At 38.1% G+C, this 16,857-nt stretch overlaps 1 protein-coding gene across 1 annotated transcript in view; it reads right to left on the bottom strand.

The window, feature by feature from the left end:
- dnah3.S (dynein axonemal heavy chain 3 S homeolog) overlaps window positions 1–16,857 on the bottom strand; it is a 169,807-nt gene that overhangs the window by 87,634 nt on the left and 65,316 nt on the right. The window contains exons 21-26 of the mRNA XM_018239192.2: window positions 11,222–11,338; window positions 10,326–10,505; window positions 4,758–4,894; window positions 2,701–2,902; window positions 1,562–1,654; window positions 168–278 (exon numbers count right to left, since the gene is read on the bottom strand). Coding sequence (XP_018094681.1) covers window positions 168–278; window positions 1,562–1,654; window positions 2,701–2,902; window positions 4,758–4,894; window positions 10,326–10,505; window positions 11,222–11,338 — 840 coding nt within the window. The remainder of the gene's footprint in view (window positions 1–167; window positions 279–1,561; window positions 1,655–2,700; window positions 2,903–4,757; window positions 4,895–10,325; window positions 10,506–11,221; window positions 11,339–16,857) is intronic.

Raw genomic sequence — 16,857 nt, 5'->3', positions numbered from 1 at the left:
TATGGAAGAAAAATAACTGGTCAGACCAACTTTATGCTGTGTGAAGTTTCCATGACACCATCAAATCAAGATGCTAAATATACTTTTCTTCAAAATTGTTTACAACCTATACATGTACTGATGCCACTGAATCACTTCAAAAATATCCAAGAGACACAATAACTTACTGGTAATGTTCCTTCTGAAATTGCTTCTGATACTTCTTTTGTCCAGTAAATAGAAGAAACACAAATAACTACTTGGCCAGGCCACTGTAGAACCCACTGTTTCCGAGGAACCTTTAGCAGAAAACAGAAAAAAAAGTTGGGAGCCTGCTTACGTTTTATTGCCAAACACGCATAACTGATAGGTATGCAAATCACAAATATAGGTCTGTATCTGAAACTCTGCTTAATATGCATTGCTAGGTTGTTAGGGGCAATTAATGTTGCCCATGGATGCAGAAAGTTGACCACAGATGCAAAAAGTAAATAGCACAAAAGTGCACCTCGTTGTGCGGGTCTGGCTGTCCTCTGCACTTAGTACCAGACTGAAAATCCTGCTATAGGTGTCACCGGTGGGTGAAATACAGCCCATGCTATGGTAGGTGGTAAGTCCAGGGCTCCACTACAGACTGCACTTGCTGCAATACATGTTAAGGTAGAGGTAGGAATGGAGACACCTACATCCCACTTGTTCCTTATAAATACACTGTACTGCCAAATGCAAGCTTCATAAATATATAATTATTTATATTCCTATGTATTCAATTTCTCTGCTTTTAGGAAGCAAAACCAGTAAAAACAGATTTTACTTAAAGACATCTTTCATTGTAGGAAGCCAAAGCCACTTCTCTGTATTCCATTCTAATGGCTTGAATTCAGTCTTTCTTTGTTGTCCAATAAACTTGATTCATTGAGGGATGGAACTCATTGACAAACAATTTGCAGGTTTTAGAATGGATTGGGCAACCAATAGTCCTCTTGAGGTTGTTAAACTGCACTTCTCAGCAGATCCCAAATGCAGCCAGTGGATGCCCAACAAGATTTTATGATCTCCATTACAAAAGTATGCAGGATAATGGTGCCAACTGTCTATCAATCTGTCACTTGATAAAGGGCCAACGCCCGAAACATGTTGTGGAGCATTTTTCCCCAATAAAAGCACTTTGCAGTCATAGCTACTGCCTTGGATTTGTCCTGCTTTCTATTATAATACTGACTATATCTATATATTTAACAGTTTAATAAGAGAAAAAGTGAAATTAGGCACTTTATACGTATGCTATCTATGACACAAAAATATGGCTTACATTGAATGTGTTTTTCTATTCTTTTTTAATAAAAGAATATGTGGGATTGTTTTGTACTTATCTCTAATGCCATGTCTCAATCCCCTGTAAACATTAAAGCTAAAAAGAGATGAAGGGTTGGGTATAATGAGCCCCTCCATTGCACTAATTATTGTCTGTGTGTGTCAGGCTCATATACAGTATAAAGATGAGCTCATTATACCAAAGACATGGATGGTCAAATCTCTAGCGTTATAAGAATGTTTGTTGAAGTTGTTGAAGAGTGCTTACCTCTACATATCCATCTATCCCATCTCGAATGACTTGTCTCATACTGGATAGCATATTTTCCTCCACCTGCAGCAACCATTTTTCAACCATGCCCTAAAATAAGATGAATACATTCAGTTACAACTTTACATAAAGTGTACCCTCCAGAACTGTAAAGGGCCCCTCCACACAAAAGCGTGTTTTGCAAAACCAAATAGTATGCAAGCATGATTATAATAATAAAAAGAAGTGAGGGTATAAATACAATGGCCTTTATCATTTCAGTATGCATCTTAGCCCCATTTAAAGCACGCTGGACATTGGGAATAAGAAAATCCCTACTATCCTAGGTAGTACCCCTCCCTTCTTCCCCCCCGCATAGTTAGTTACCCCTGAAATTGCACCTAAGCTTGCTCACGTATCGGTGCAGAGTAAGCACAGCGGGGCTCATGGGCACAATCTTCCAGATCTCCGATCTTCTTCAGGTTCTCCTTCCTTCCTTCCTTCCTGCGATTTCCGGCAATAGATCGCTCACTTGAAGGACGGAGGTCCGGAAGATGGCGCCCACAAGCTCCACTGCACTTACTCTGCACCGATTTCAATTCCAGGTGTAACTAACTATGCGGGGGGAAGCAGAGAGGGCGACTACCTAGAGTAGTAGGTAGAGTATTGTCTTATTGGGGAGGTTTAGTTCTCCTTTAAAGTAATTTTCCTTGATAACAGTTTTTCTAAGAACTTAAAAGCCAGAAACTGTTGCTAGAGTATCCTCCATTGAAAATCATGCCTGTCCTCTGTATACTCTGCTTTCTGTTTGTCAGTTGCATTGTCCATGATTGAGGCATTAAACTCAATTTTCTAGCGCTAAATACCTAAACAGGTACCAAAACATATGCCTCACCAGCCTGGGAAAAACCAAATGAGTGTTTGGTCACCATATTACTTACTGCTTGTGCACTATGTATGCACAAGTGTCGTTCATCACAAGAAAACCCTGGGAATGGTAAATTAATTGGAGGCACGGCACAACATAAGAGATTTCCCAAGTCAATGAATTTTCCTGAATAAATCGTTTATTACAGAAAAAAGGGGGATAATGTGCTTGCTTCTTAAAAGGAGCAGTCAGCAGAGCAGCCAGGAAAAAAATGTCAGGAACCATTTACTTTTGCCTTCGCTGGGTAAATTTTCTGCGATAAAGGAACGATTTCATTCTCTGAACTGATCATTCCGGTAATTTGCATATCTTCTGTGAATTCCAGTTTGGCAATCCCTTCAAAGCACTTCTTTAAGTGAGGCTGCACTCTCAGTGGGTCTTTGGTTTCCGATAAGATTTCCAACAGCTCATCATTGGAGAGGAAGAAAAATCTTTAAAAGGAAAAAACACCGGTACATTATTGAGCATCACTTAAATTATTACCAACACCTTCTTTGTAATGCCGTAGAGCAGTGATCCCCAACCAGTAGCTCGTGAGCAACATGTTGCTCTCCAACCCCTTGGATGTTGCTCCCAGTGGCCTCAAAGCAGGAGCTTATTTTTGAATTCCAGGCTTGGAGGTAAGTTTTGGTTGTATAAAAACCAGGTACATTGCCCAACAGAGCCTCAATGTAGGTTAATAACCCACATAGGGGCTACTAAATGGCCAATCACAGCACTTATGTGGCACCCCAAGAAAATTTTTCATGCTAGTGTTGCTCCCCAACTCCTTTTACTTCTGAATGTTGCTCACGGGTTCAAAAGGTTGGGGATCCCTGCCGTAGAGGCTTGGCTGTGGCAATGAACGCTACTGAATTCTGTTAGCAGCACCTCTGTTAGCGTTTTAGGTTCAGTTCTTGCCTTAAGCACTTAAAGTTGTTAATATAAGTAGAGCCTACTTTATGAACTAACTTCCATGGTAAAAATCAGTTATTAAAAATAATTTTGCATTATTTTTTCATTGAACTTGGTCGTTACATATTTATATGTTTATAATACACAAAAGCCATGAATATCCTGTAAATTATATCCTTATAAACGGTGAGTTCTGATGTCATCAGTTATAAACGGTGAGTTGTGATGTAATTTCTGTCACATGACTCACTGAATTTTGTGTATTATAATAAATAAAGTACCCCCAGTTGCAAAATATGAGGATATTATAAGTTACCTCGGAGTTCCATGACCTGTATAAAAACACTCGGCCTTCGGCCTCGTGTTTTTATATGGTCATGAAACTCCTCGGTAACTTATAATATCCTTATATTTTACAAGAGGAGGTACTTTATTCACTATATACACCACTGTGCTACTGTCAGTACAGTTAGCAATGCCCTTTGACGTTGTGGTCTGTATGTAAGTGTGCAAGAACTGAACTTAAAGGAAAACTAAAGCCCAAAAATGAATATGGCTAGGAATGCTATAATTTATATTCTCAACTACACCAGCAGAGAGGTTAATCAGCCATATAACAAGAGTTCAGCATTTAGTTATGCCATCTTTTCATAGTCAGTAGCACTGCACATGTTCAGTGTGCTCTGAGCTGTTGTTGAGTAGCTAATATTAGGGGTTACTGGAAACCACCAAGCAGAAAATGGCCAAAAGGTCAACTGAAACAGATGCTGCTGGGTTGATTATTAAATTCTGAAGCAGAATGCATTGGTTTCTGAACATCCATGTTTAATTTAATCTGATGAAATGATTAAATAACTCTATACTAGGGATGCACTGAATCCAGGATTCAGTTTGGGATTCAGGCTAAGATTCTGTCTTTTTCAGCAGGATTTGGATTCGGCCGAATCCACGTGCATGGCCGACCGGAATCTGAATCCAAAAAATCATGTGACTTTTCTTACCCAAAAAAGGGAAATCAAAACTATGTGCGTTTTTGTCTTTCCCACTTGTTTCCCTAATTTATATATGCAAATTAAGGTTCAGATTTGGTTTAGTATTTGGCCGAATCTTTCACAAAGGATTTGGCCAAATCCTAAAATAGTGTATTTGGTGCATCCCTACTCTATACACTGTACAATGTGAGTGGGCCCCTAAGCTCAAGCAACAGTCATCAGCCCAGAGCACATGCTATAAATCAGTAGAAAAGTTTTACTGGGTGAATATTTTAAAGTAGTTCACTGTTAAAGTCTTAAAGGTTACCAATGTCAAAAACCTGATGTGTAACATTTCTATCCTACTTTTTCATAAAGCTTTAGTTATCCTGCAATCTACTGTAAACAATGAAAGGTCTACCTTGGAAAGTATAGTCTTTTCTTCTCCAGATATGTATTAAGACCCTTCTGAATATCCTCGAGCAGGACATTAGATTCCTGAAGTCTTCCTAGCATGTTTTCCTGTTTAGTTGCGATAAGCACTCGTGTATCCTTCACCTAAAGAAAGAAATGTTTTAAAAGTCAATAGAGGTTTTATGATGACCACAATACAGTTAAATTCAGAGATTTTACTATGAAGTTCATGGTTCCAGACAGCTGAAAGAGCCATTGGATAGTGTCAAAAGATGGTGGCATGGTGCTGTTAGGAGTATACACCAAGCCAGTGCATTTCTCAGCAAAGAGGAGCACCTGCCAGATGAACAAGGATAGAGATTCTAATCACTAAGGCGAGCCTGACAAATAGGTACCCCCTCAATGATTTTTACTTTCCTTGACCTTTATAGCTGCCTCCCTTCACTGCACTGAACTCTGCAGTTCTGGATTCCCTGGTACTGAAAGCAAAACTTGTTATACTAATTCTGTTCTTTACATGTAGCCCAGAGCCATTTGGCATCCCATGGTTGAGCAACAGTGAACCCAGAAAGTCTATCTCCCCTTTAGAACTGTGAAACTAATCCTACAGCAAAATAGAAGCAGCTAATAAAAATATCAATTTTAGAATACAGCAATTAAAATAAATGACAAATCATTAATCCTTAACTCAATTTTTAGGTCACAAGTGATGACTTCTTAGTTGATACAATACCAATGTCAGCCATTAAAGGAAAACTATACCCCCCAAACAATGTAGGTCTCTATTAAAAGATACTGAGTAAAACAGCTCATGTGTAAAACCCTGCTTCATGTAAATGAACCATTATCATAATAATATACTTTTTTAGTAGTATGTGCCATTGGGTAATCATAAATAGAAAATTGCCATTTTAAAAAATAAGGGCCGCCCCCTGACATCGTAAGATTCACTGTGCACACATACAAACCACATGTAAGGTCACATGAGCCAATTAACAGACAGAGTTCTGCCTTTTGCTTCCACACTTCTTCCTGTTACAGTTAGTGTTGTAGTATTTCTGGTCAGGTGATCTCTGAGGCAGCACAGATAGAGTCACGAAATGGTGGCTCAAGGCAAGAGATGTAAAAGGGCAATATTTATGTAAATATATATTCCAGTTTGGTAAGATTCTTTACTATGTCATTCAATTTGATATAAACTATCTGTTGCTTAAGTATTCATTTTGGGGGTATAGTTTTCCTTTAAGGGGAAGTGCAGAGGAAAATCCTGTTTGAAAATGTGGCTGGAGCAACACCACTATGAAAGGTTAAGGTCCCCAGTTATTTCTATTCAGTACATGCTATACTTGAAGAGGAAATCCTGTTTGCTGTTTTCAAACAGGATTTCCTCTTCAAGTATAGCATGTACTGGATAGAAATAACTTTCATAGCAGTGTTGCTCCAGCCACATTTCCATGCTCTTAATCATCCCTCACAGTAACAAATCTATCCATTGTCCAATTGTTTTCAGGGCCAAGCAGGCAGTTACTCGCAGTTTGCCTAGCTTCAACTAGACAATATCGCTTGAAATGGCCGTTTTTATGATGGACCAATTGTACATTTAAACAATCGTTTCAAGATAAGCTTGGTCGAAAATATCTTTTAAAAATCTTAACGTCTATAGCCACCTTAAAAGTAACAATGGACAATATAAAAATTTCCAAGTCATGCAGGATCAGTAGTGCATTCAGTGCAAGAAGATCCAGTAAGAGCACTCTATGATGTCTACGCTTCACTCTCTGTTCTTGGTTTCATTTTTTTTGCTAGAAGAATAATACTTTAACCCTATATCTGTCTGTCTCGTATTTGATTACAGTGTAATATTGGCAAGCAACAATTGCATTGAAATGTAATTTATGGATGGTTCTCAGTGTCATTGCAGTGGTAGGTAGGAAAGATTTACAGGACCCTATCTGTTTAGTTCTAGGGGCCCATTTACTTAGCTCGAGTGAAGGAATAGAATAAAAAAAACTTCGAATTTCGAATGCTTTTTTTTGGCTACTTCGAATCGAACGTTTCAAACTAAAAATCGTTCGACTATTCGACCATTCGAGAGTCGAAGTACTGTCTCTTAAAAAACTTCGACCAAGTATTTCGCCATCTAAAACCTACCAAACATCAATGTTAGCCTATGGGGAAGGTCCCCAAAGGCTTCCTAACAATTTTCTGATCGAAGGAAAATTGTTCGATCAATGGTTTAAAATCCTTCGAATCGTTCGATTTGAAGGATTTAATCGTTCGATCGAACGATTTTTCCTTCAATTGTACGATCGAAGGAAATGCGGTAAATCCTTCGACTTCGATATTCGAAGTCGAAGGATTTACATTGGGCAGTTGAATATCGATGTTAATTAACCCTCGATATTCGACCCTATGTAAATCTGCCCCCTAATGTTTTGGAATTACTTATCCTTTCAGTTTACCTTGGAAGGTCCTGCCACCAACCTCTCACAATAATCTGTTTTGTTTGCTATATAAATTGGATGTCTTATTTATCACTTGGTTTATACACTAATCAGCTGATTAGGGCACAAAATCTCCAGCTTATTACAGTTCAACTGAATTAGCATGTTTTTAGCCTACACTTATAAGTAATACACTCATTTAATGGACATAAAAATGTATCCAGAATATCAACATATTTATTTACTGTAGGAACAGCTTTTATGTTCTTGGATGATGTTACTTGAACATATTTAATATCCTATTTTTATTTTTTCAATTTGAATACAGAAGGATGGTTTGCAAATAAATAACAATTTCCATTTTTTAAATTTTTTTTTCACAACTATATTTTTCACTTAGCCAATTAATAAAGTAAGAGGAGAGCACTCCAAAGTAGCTAAATGCTGTGATTTATTAAAGACTACAACACGACATGTTTCGGGTCTTACATACCCTTTTTCAAGTGTATCAAAAAACAGAACAATACTGGCTTAATGTACCCTCCCTTAGTTCACCATCAAATTCCTAGTGGATAATTAGGAAGGTGTGTCTTCAAAAACACTTTTTTCTATATGATAACTGTTTGAAGGTTTTCTTAAACTTGAAGACACACCTTCCTGACTAATTATTCACTAGGAATTTGAGGGTGAACTAAAGGAGGGTACATAAAGCCTGTATTGTTCTGTTTTAACTAATTGAAGCTGGGATAGCTGGGATAACCGAGAAGAGGATTTGATGCATTCACAGTGAATAGGCAGTGCGTAGAACTTTTTTGCTTAATCCAAATTTTTCACTGATTGTTAAAGGGCAAGTTACTTCTACTCTAAGAGGGAGATTTATTTTTGTCACTTCTCTTGCAATGTAGAAGCAGGCAATGGGGGTTATCATAATTCATCAAGCAGAAAATGAATTTACATGTCACATAAAAGCTGACGCTTTAGAGCTGCTTAGCAACACACACACTCTCTTGCATTAAGTGCATTTATTTGACATGACACTTGTGTCCAATGTTTCTGTTGAAATCCTTCATAAAGGTCCCAATGTTGACCAAAATGTTAATATAGAGCATTTTTAGCCTACTTTCTTATTAAGCTTTACTTCTCATTTAAACACACCAAACTTTATACAAACTGACTAAATAATATGAAACTAATTTATGCTGCTCCAAATCTGTTTCTTTATTAAATAAAGTGCAGTGTCATCTACACAATACTTCACACACTACCTGTGCTCTATCAGGTAAAGAACTAATAACTTAGCAGGATGAACTGCAAAGAAGAGTGAGGTCAAATTATTACCCTCTCTCTCCACCCTTACTTACTTACCATAGTCCATGGAGAGGCACTAAATGAAAAAAGAGTTTACTTTATGTGTACATTGTATAATTAATAATATGAACAAACAGTCTCTGCAAATACAGTTTATTGGACTCATCATTAACTTGTCTAGATGATGTCTATATTCCCTACCTACAATGTGAGGCACCAAAACTCAAATTATAAGCTTCAAAAAAATAATTATGCTGGGCAAATTCACCACTTTTGAATGGGATCATTATAAAAGGAAGAGCACAGCAGCTACATAATGATATCATGTCTGGCATCCATGGTCCATTTTAACAAAGGTGCCCAGTTATTTGCCCTCCTTCTAAACTTGCTCTGGAACATTGGAGTTGGATATTTATTGTTCGACAGCTTGGCTACAGGAGAATAGGTTATTATCTTTCAGTAGCCGGTACTAAACTGATTAGTGTGCAAGCACTTCTGTTGCTTTATTAGAGAGCCAGTGTTTGTTTATATTACACAAGATTGCAATTAGCAGGAAGATAATTTGCAGATAATTAAAACTGGTTTCTTCATTGCCAGTATCCTTTAGGATTAGTATAATAAGCTATTTTTAGAGTATAGATGTCAGCTTCTCTGCTCCAAGGTAACTTGCAGCATTTGTGCTAACAGGAGTCTTAGCATACTGTACCTGCAAGTTGTGACTTTGACACTGGTAAACATGCCTCTCTACAGGAGTCCAAAGCAGTGGATTGGGATCCTATCCTAAAGACCATTTGCAACTGTTTATTGTCTGCTCTCGATGCCCCTGGAACTTGAGCACTAAGGCTAGGGGCACACGGCGCGATTTCGCCGCGATTCTGCGCTGGGCGAGTTGTCGCTGCGTTTTTTAAGCCGAAATAGCTTTGCTAACTTTGGCGCTGGCGTCAATGCAAATCTCGGCGAAATCGCTAATACTGTCGCCCGGAAACGCCCAGCGAGGCAACTTCGGACGACAATAGAAAACGAATCGCCGCGTGTGAATTAGCGCAGCGATTTCGCCGCGATTTGCATTGACGCCAGCGCCAAAGTTAGCAAAGCTATTTCGGCTTAAAAAACGCAGCGACCACTCGCTTAGCGCAGAATCGCGGCGAAATCGCGCCGTGTGCCCCTACCCTAAAGAGGGCAAGCTCTAGAGCAATGATTTCTGTGTTTTTTTTATTCTAGTTATTTTGAAGTCTACTTGACATTAACATACAAGAATACAAAAAATAAAACTGTTCACTCACAAATATTTATCTACCTGGCCTTCAGGCTTGGCTTCCAGTTATAGTTTCGAAACAAGTTTCACACTTTAGCAATCGTGCCTCATCAAGTATTATAGCTTTGAATAAGCTGTTTAAAGTTGTCAGTCAAAGTACATTTAGATGTTGAAGAATAACGTGATACATGAGATATTTTGTAGAGCCTTTTTAGATGATTAAAAGTCTTAGAAGGTTAAAGATTAGAAGTCTTTTTTTTCTAGGATATGCTTTGTTTAAAGAGGGTCTGCTGTCTATATAATGCTATCATAGGGGCTCATTTATCAACACTGGGAAAATTTGCACATGGGCATTTACCCATAGCAACCAATCAGTGATTCCCTTTTTAAATAAAGCCAACTGCAAGTAGAACAATAAATGCAACAATTTGATTGGTTGCCTTGGGTTACTGCCCATGGACAAATTTGCCCAGTGTTGATAAATTACCCCTATTGTCTTGTTAATCATATTGACAGAGGGGCACAATTGGATAAAACTATCGCAATCTACAGAGGAAACAATACTTACTGCCTCTGCCATAATATTCTTCCAGTAGCTGTCCACAATGCCAAACTTTCGTCCTTCCTCAGGCATCTGTGCAATAATATCTTCAGAACTGAATATTGGCTCTAAGTACAACCAGGTTGCTTGACACTTTAACCAGGCATCCATGATCTCCTGAATCAGAACAAGGGTCTGCTCCCATTCCTAGAAGGAACAACACTTGTTATTGTTCTAATATGTTGTCCCTATGATTAACAAATGACAATTCTTCCTTATACAGTATATAATTGCATTTCATTTGCCTCCCCTGCAGGAGCCAGGTATCAAAGGGCTTGCATCTGCTGAGTGATCTTCCATTGGAGGAACTTTGTAAGGAAGATGAACAAAAAAATGGGTAAAAACCAAGTTAGTTGTTAAGTAAAGCCACTGAGAGAAAGCCACAATGCAATGCTTGCTGCTTAAAGTGCTTTATTACACAACATGTTTCAAGCTCTACTGGCTCTTTATTAAGAGGGTTATTTATCAAAATCCTAATTTTTTCTGATTTTTTGAAACAAAAAAAGTCCTACCAAACTAGAATCCATGATTTGTCCTTATTTATCAATTAAAAAATTCGAGAAAATTGGATTTGAAAAACCAGAACTTTTTCGGATTGTCGTGAGAAAAACCTGAAATTTTCGCGTTTGACACCCGAAAACAACGTAAAATGTGTTTTTGCACAGTAGCATTACCTTTAGGATTTACTGGTGTCTTTACATAGACCTTTCTGATAAAGCTTACTTAATTTTAGCATTGTCTTCTCCTTTAAATTCATTATTTGCAATTTTAAAACAGTTCATAACTTGAGTGTGCTCTCATTAAAAACAATTACATGTCATGGTGTATCAGATGAAGTCATTGCTAATACAATTCCAGCTTACCCTGGCTTCTGCTTCAATAGGTTTAATGAAAGGAGAGCCACACATGGTCTGAGTTTTAATGATGTGATCATCGAGCAATAACTGGATATCGTCTACAGCAGACAGGATACTTGTGCTCTGAGAAAAAAATACAGGACATGCATCATTTCTATCCCAGCTCACAAAATTCACAGTTTATTCCCATAGTTATTGGTATAGAAAACGTATTTTGTCATCGAACTTGATCATTTTGTTGGGAGATATAAGTCAACTTCTCCTTGTTTAGAATTCTCTCTTAAATGAGCCAATGGTTTCCAAAGTTTTCCCTACTGGTGACCTCACATATAGGTGGGTTATAGGTGTAGATGTCCCTGGAGGGTGGTCTAGTATCGTCACTGAAGGGGGTTGCAATATGTGTGGTGATATCATTGAGGGAAAGGGAAGAATAAACACATGTGACATCACCTGTACTTGATCTGCAATCATACTCTTATATCACAAATCCAAGTCACCCATCGGTAACTCATGAGTCCCACAGGTTTTGCATCAACCCAAGATTCACTACATGCTAGCAATAATCCACTTCACACATTGACAAACCTATTCTGTCATTCCTAGTGGCCACAAAGAGAGTAAATAAATATCTTTTTTCAGCTTTCAAATGGGAGTCACTGACCCCATCTTAAAACAAATGCTACAAATGTATTGTTATTGCTACTTTTTTTTTTTTTTTACATGTCTCTTTATTCAGGCCTCTCCTATTCATATTTCAGTCTCTTATTCAAATCAATGAATGATTTCTAGGGTAATTTGCACCCTAGCAAACAGATTGCTGAAATAGCAAACTGCTGAATAAAAAGATAAATAACTAAAAAAAAACACAAATAATTAAACAAGGAACACCAATTGCAAATTGACTCAGAATATCACTTTCTACATCATACTAAAAGTTAATTAGTAGCTGCTTCTGAGCATATTACTGTATCCATCAGCTGTCTGGGAATACTGAAAGTTGTAGTTCAGTTGGAAAGCTACAGGTTATTTTGTCCTGGGCCAAACTACCAATAGCAATGGCATTGCTCACAACTGGATTCCTTTTAGACATGAAAACCATCACACAACATTGTGGCATAGATAAGAGAAAAGAGCAGCTGTTTTTAAATACTAAGGCTTCTTTGGAAATCATACTGACAGTAAAATTGCCTGGATTAATATCATTTCTGCTAAACAGCACAAATAGTCTCTTGACTCTCCCCCATGCAAGCTAAGTAGTGTCACGTACCTACAGAATTAGAATGTCAGTTCCCCAGTGTTCAGAACCCACTGTATGTGATTATATATCATTAAATACCTCTAGGTCACACATTAGCTAGTGGTGAGAAGCTAGATTATAACAGTTGGGTTAATGGAATGTACAATGCCAGCTTTATTTGCTTTTACATACCTTCCAGCTTAGAGCTGAGTACTTAGAGGTGATAATAATAATAATAAAACTGTAATTGTCTTAGCGACTTGGGTTTGCTGGAATCAACACTGTTTACAGTCAGTGATTGGTGTTTCAGAAGACATATACTTTTGGTATGACTAGTGATGGGCGAATTTGCGCCATTTCGCTTCGCCGAAAAATTCGTGAATTTCGCGCAAAATTTGCGAAACAGCGAAAAATTCACAAAACGGCGCCCGTTTTTGACGCCGGCGCCCGTTTTTGCCGCGAATTTTCGCGGGCGTTCCACGAATTTATTCACTGGCGGCGAAACGCACAAATTCGTCGCGAATTCGCGCCTGGCGAATAAATTCGCCCATCACTAGGTATGACCCTATGGGACACATTTATTATGAATTGAGATTCAGGTCCAGGTAAAAAAGTGAGTTCTATATTTTGCTCCAATGGATTTTTGGTCCATGCAGGATGAGTCTAAAGGGCAACTATTGTTTTTTTAATCTACCTTTCAGATTCAAGTCTTTTTTTACGGGAGTTTTTGTTTTCAAGGTTCCAAAATACTGTCAGACCCTTCTTTTCATAGCAACGTTAAAATTATAAAAAACATTTATAAAATTCCGGCTGCCACCCCTCCCCATACATTCATTTGAGCCCATGGAGCATACCAATGATACAGTGTCGGACTGACCCACCAGGATACCAGGAGAACTCCTGGTGGGCCCAGGTGTCAGTGGGCCCTCATGCTGCTAAACATTTGGCCAATTCATGACAATTCCCTATTTCTATTAGAAAAAAGAAGCTAAATAGATGGAATGATAGATTATAGTTTATAAAGAAAAGACACTAGAATAGAAGTTGAGTGAGGAGAGGAAAAATAATAGTAGTGAGAGTGGACCCCTGGTCTAAGGTTTTTTGGTGGGTCCCTGGTCTGAGGTCTTTGAGTGGGCCCCTGGTGTCACAGTCCGACACTGCAATTATATAATGTAAATATAAATATTTACATTATATTGTTTCCCTTGTTTGTTATAATTAAAACAGGAGCAGTGGCCAGCTCCATGTTGTAGCTCCCACCCTTCCCAGCTATAGTCAGGTGATCCCACTGGTGGTCAATAAAAGGGCAACCAAGTTTGGGAGTGTAACTTTGAAAGCAGCACGTAAGTTGCAGGTAAAACTTAGTCCCTGTGTAAAATGTATAATGAAGCAATAGAATTCTAAATGAATCAGATGAAAGTTGTGTAGGACTGGTTATACTGGGGATGACTTTGACATAGTTGGCCGACTTAAATATATTGCAATATATGGACAAACAATCCCTGTTTCTTTAAAGGGTAAGGCATTTTTAGTAGCTTAAGGCACAACATGTTTCAATGTCATTAATATATTGTTAATGGGTTTAGTGCAGAGGACCTCTTGTATTTGTCTATGTGAATATTGTGGTCACAACCTCATTGCACTCCATTGGTGGCCAATAAATGAGCAACCAAATTTGGGAAGACAACCAAGTTTTTAGCTGGCCATAGACGCATAAATTGTACAAAAAAAATTTCGTACGATATTTGGTGCGTGTATGGTGGGAAAAGGGCAGACCGATATTGGCAGAAGACTTGCATATAGGTTGGCTTGTCGATCGGGCTGGGCGGAAAATTTTGATTGGGCGCCTTTGAAGGCACCCAAACATCAGCCATTGTTAGTGCTGAATCATCAGATACAGGTAGAATTCTATTGTTTCTACCTGTATGTCTAATGATTCAGCTCTACACGTGTGTATTAAAACGAACGATCATAATTTTCACGCCACTTTTAGTCCCTTTGTAAAATGTATAATAAAGTAATTGAATTCTTAATGAATCAGATGAAAGTTGAGTGTAGGACTGGCCATACTGGGTATGACTTAGACGTAGTTGGCCATCCTAAATATATTGCAATGTATGGACAAACAATCCCAGCTTTGTTTAAAGGCTAAGGCATTTTAGTAGCTTAAGGAACACAATGTTTCAATGTCCTTAATATATTGTTAATGGGTTTAGTGCAGAGGACCTCTTGTATTTGTCTATGTAAATATAAATAGATACATGCATAATTATTTTCCTGAGTTTTGACTAGTTTCTGTGGTATATTTGGGGGCCGATTCACTAAATTCGAGTGAAGGATTCGAAGTAAAAAAACTTCGAATTTCGAAGTATTTTTTGGGCTACTTCGACCATCGAATGGGCTAGTTCGACCTTCGACTACGACTTCGAATCGAAGGATTCGAAGTAAAAATCGTTCGACTATTCGACCATTCGATAGTCGAAGTACTGTCTCTTTAAAAAAAACTTCGACCCCCTAGTTCGGCAGATAAAAGCTACTGAAGTCAATGTTAGCCTATGGGGAAGGTCCCCATAGGCTTGCCTAAGTTTTTTTGATCGAAGGATATTCCTTCAATCGTTGGATTTAAATCCTTCGAATCGTTCGATTCAAAGGATTTAATCGTTCGATCGATGGAATAATCCTTCGATCGTACGATCGCAGAATTTGCGCTAAATCCTTCGGCTTCGATATTCGAAGTCGAAGGATTTCAATTCCTAGTCGAATATCGAGGGTTAATTAACCCTCGATATTCGACCCATAGTGAATCAGCCCCTTAGTGTATATCCTTGGGCAAATTATACAATATCCAGTTTATAAGCTATACTTCTCTTTTCAGCTTTTATTACAACCCCTAAACATTTTTGGAATATAAAGTGTTGTTTTTTAAATGAGAGGGATAATGTTTCCTTTGGGATGAGGGCGCTTTATGATCAGGGTATTATGGGAAAGCTCAGTGGCATTTCTGCTTGCTGCATCTTCCTACATTTTTAAATGATGGTTCATTTAATCCCCCTGTCTCAAAGAAACACAGGTCCTTCTATTTACAGTAATAGAGCTATATATGAATAAAGATAATGAAAAGACCATTTGCAGTGTTCCTGCATCTGCTGCATACAGTACGTTGCTGTTGCACTTTTTGTCTGTTGTCCGGTACATCTATGTTGTGTGTAGCACCATGGTCCTAGAGGAATGTTGTTTCGTTTCACTGTGTACTGTACAAACGTATACGGATGAAATGACAAACTCACTCTTGACCCTCTCTTGACTCTCTTGTTACATGCCTTTGAGCATTCATTTCTCCAGTGCTTGTGGATAAATCTGTTTGTATGCAGTTCATATCTGCTTGGAAAGAGCTGTGCTGAGAATTGAACTGAGCAGCCCCCTGTACTTTCATACAGAATGGATTTAGTGCCAGTTCTGTTCAAGCCAATTGTGCATTAAGCACCCTTCTTACTTTTTTGTTAACAGATGCTTTTATTTTAAACATTGTAATTTGCAATGGAATCCTGGGTTGAAATGACTAAAGATGCAGAGCTGTTTCCAGCCAGAAGCTACTGAATTATTCAGTCTTTTGTATTAGACCCACAATTTATTTCTCTGCTGTGGAATATAATTAAATACTGTAAATTGGTTACATTTAAGAAAGTGATGGAAATATTTTGGCTCCAGTACAACTGCACATTGAACGAGCATTGTAACTGGTGTCAGCAGAGCTCTCCTTTGAAAAAAAAACATTTTTCCTGTATTGACTGAGAATATGGAGAACTTTCATAAAAAGGGAAATTAAACTGTATATTCTGTTTATTTGTGCCCAGTGCCTTTCTTTCTTTAGGCTAAAGGGCCCAAGGGCAAATTTCTAACCCAGTGCTAGAAGTTTGTTTGCATCCCTGGCTAAATATTGGGTCTGTAGTGAGCAGTAATTTCATTTGCTATGATAAGTTTTTTCTCTTTGCTGATACCCCATAAATAGAATTCCCCTTATTTCTGTTATTCATGCACATGGAGAGGAAAGATGTAGGCAAGCTTGCAGTCTAGATCTATGATGAGCAGAGAAGAGGTATAACAGATTGCAGGATTGTGTTTTTGAAAGAGTACTATAGTAATTGCTGGTGCACACTTTAATGCATTAACACAATCATGGTGCTCACTGCAGTGGTCTCCTGTAAGATCCCCAAGTGTCACACAAATAAAGTAAGAGCAGGGCACTCAAAGTATGAAATAAACCAAAAGTTCATATGTATGTACCCCTCAAACATAATGGGAGGCAGGCCTCATGTTTCTGTGTCCCTGGCGAAGACCAACATTATTTTTGAAGAGTTGAAACACGTTGGGTATTATGCAACTACATTTCTTTTGGGGTTTTTTT

The sequence above is a fragment of the Xenopus laevis genome, chromosome 9_10S (assembly GCF_017654675.1).
Source record: "Xenopus laevis strain J_2021 chromosome 9_10S, Xenopus_laevis_v10.1, whole genome shotgun sequence".
Lineage (NCBI taxonomy): Eukaryota > Metazoa > Chordata > Amphibia > Anura > Pipidae > Xenopus > Xenopus laevis.
This window is presented reverse-complemented; position numbering and strand designations above follow the sequence as displayed.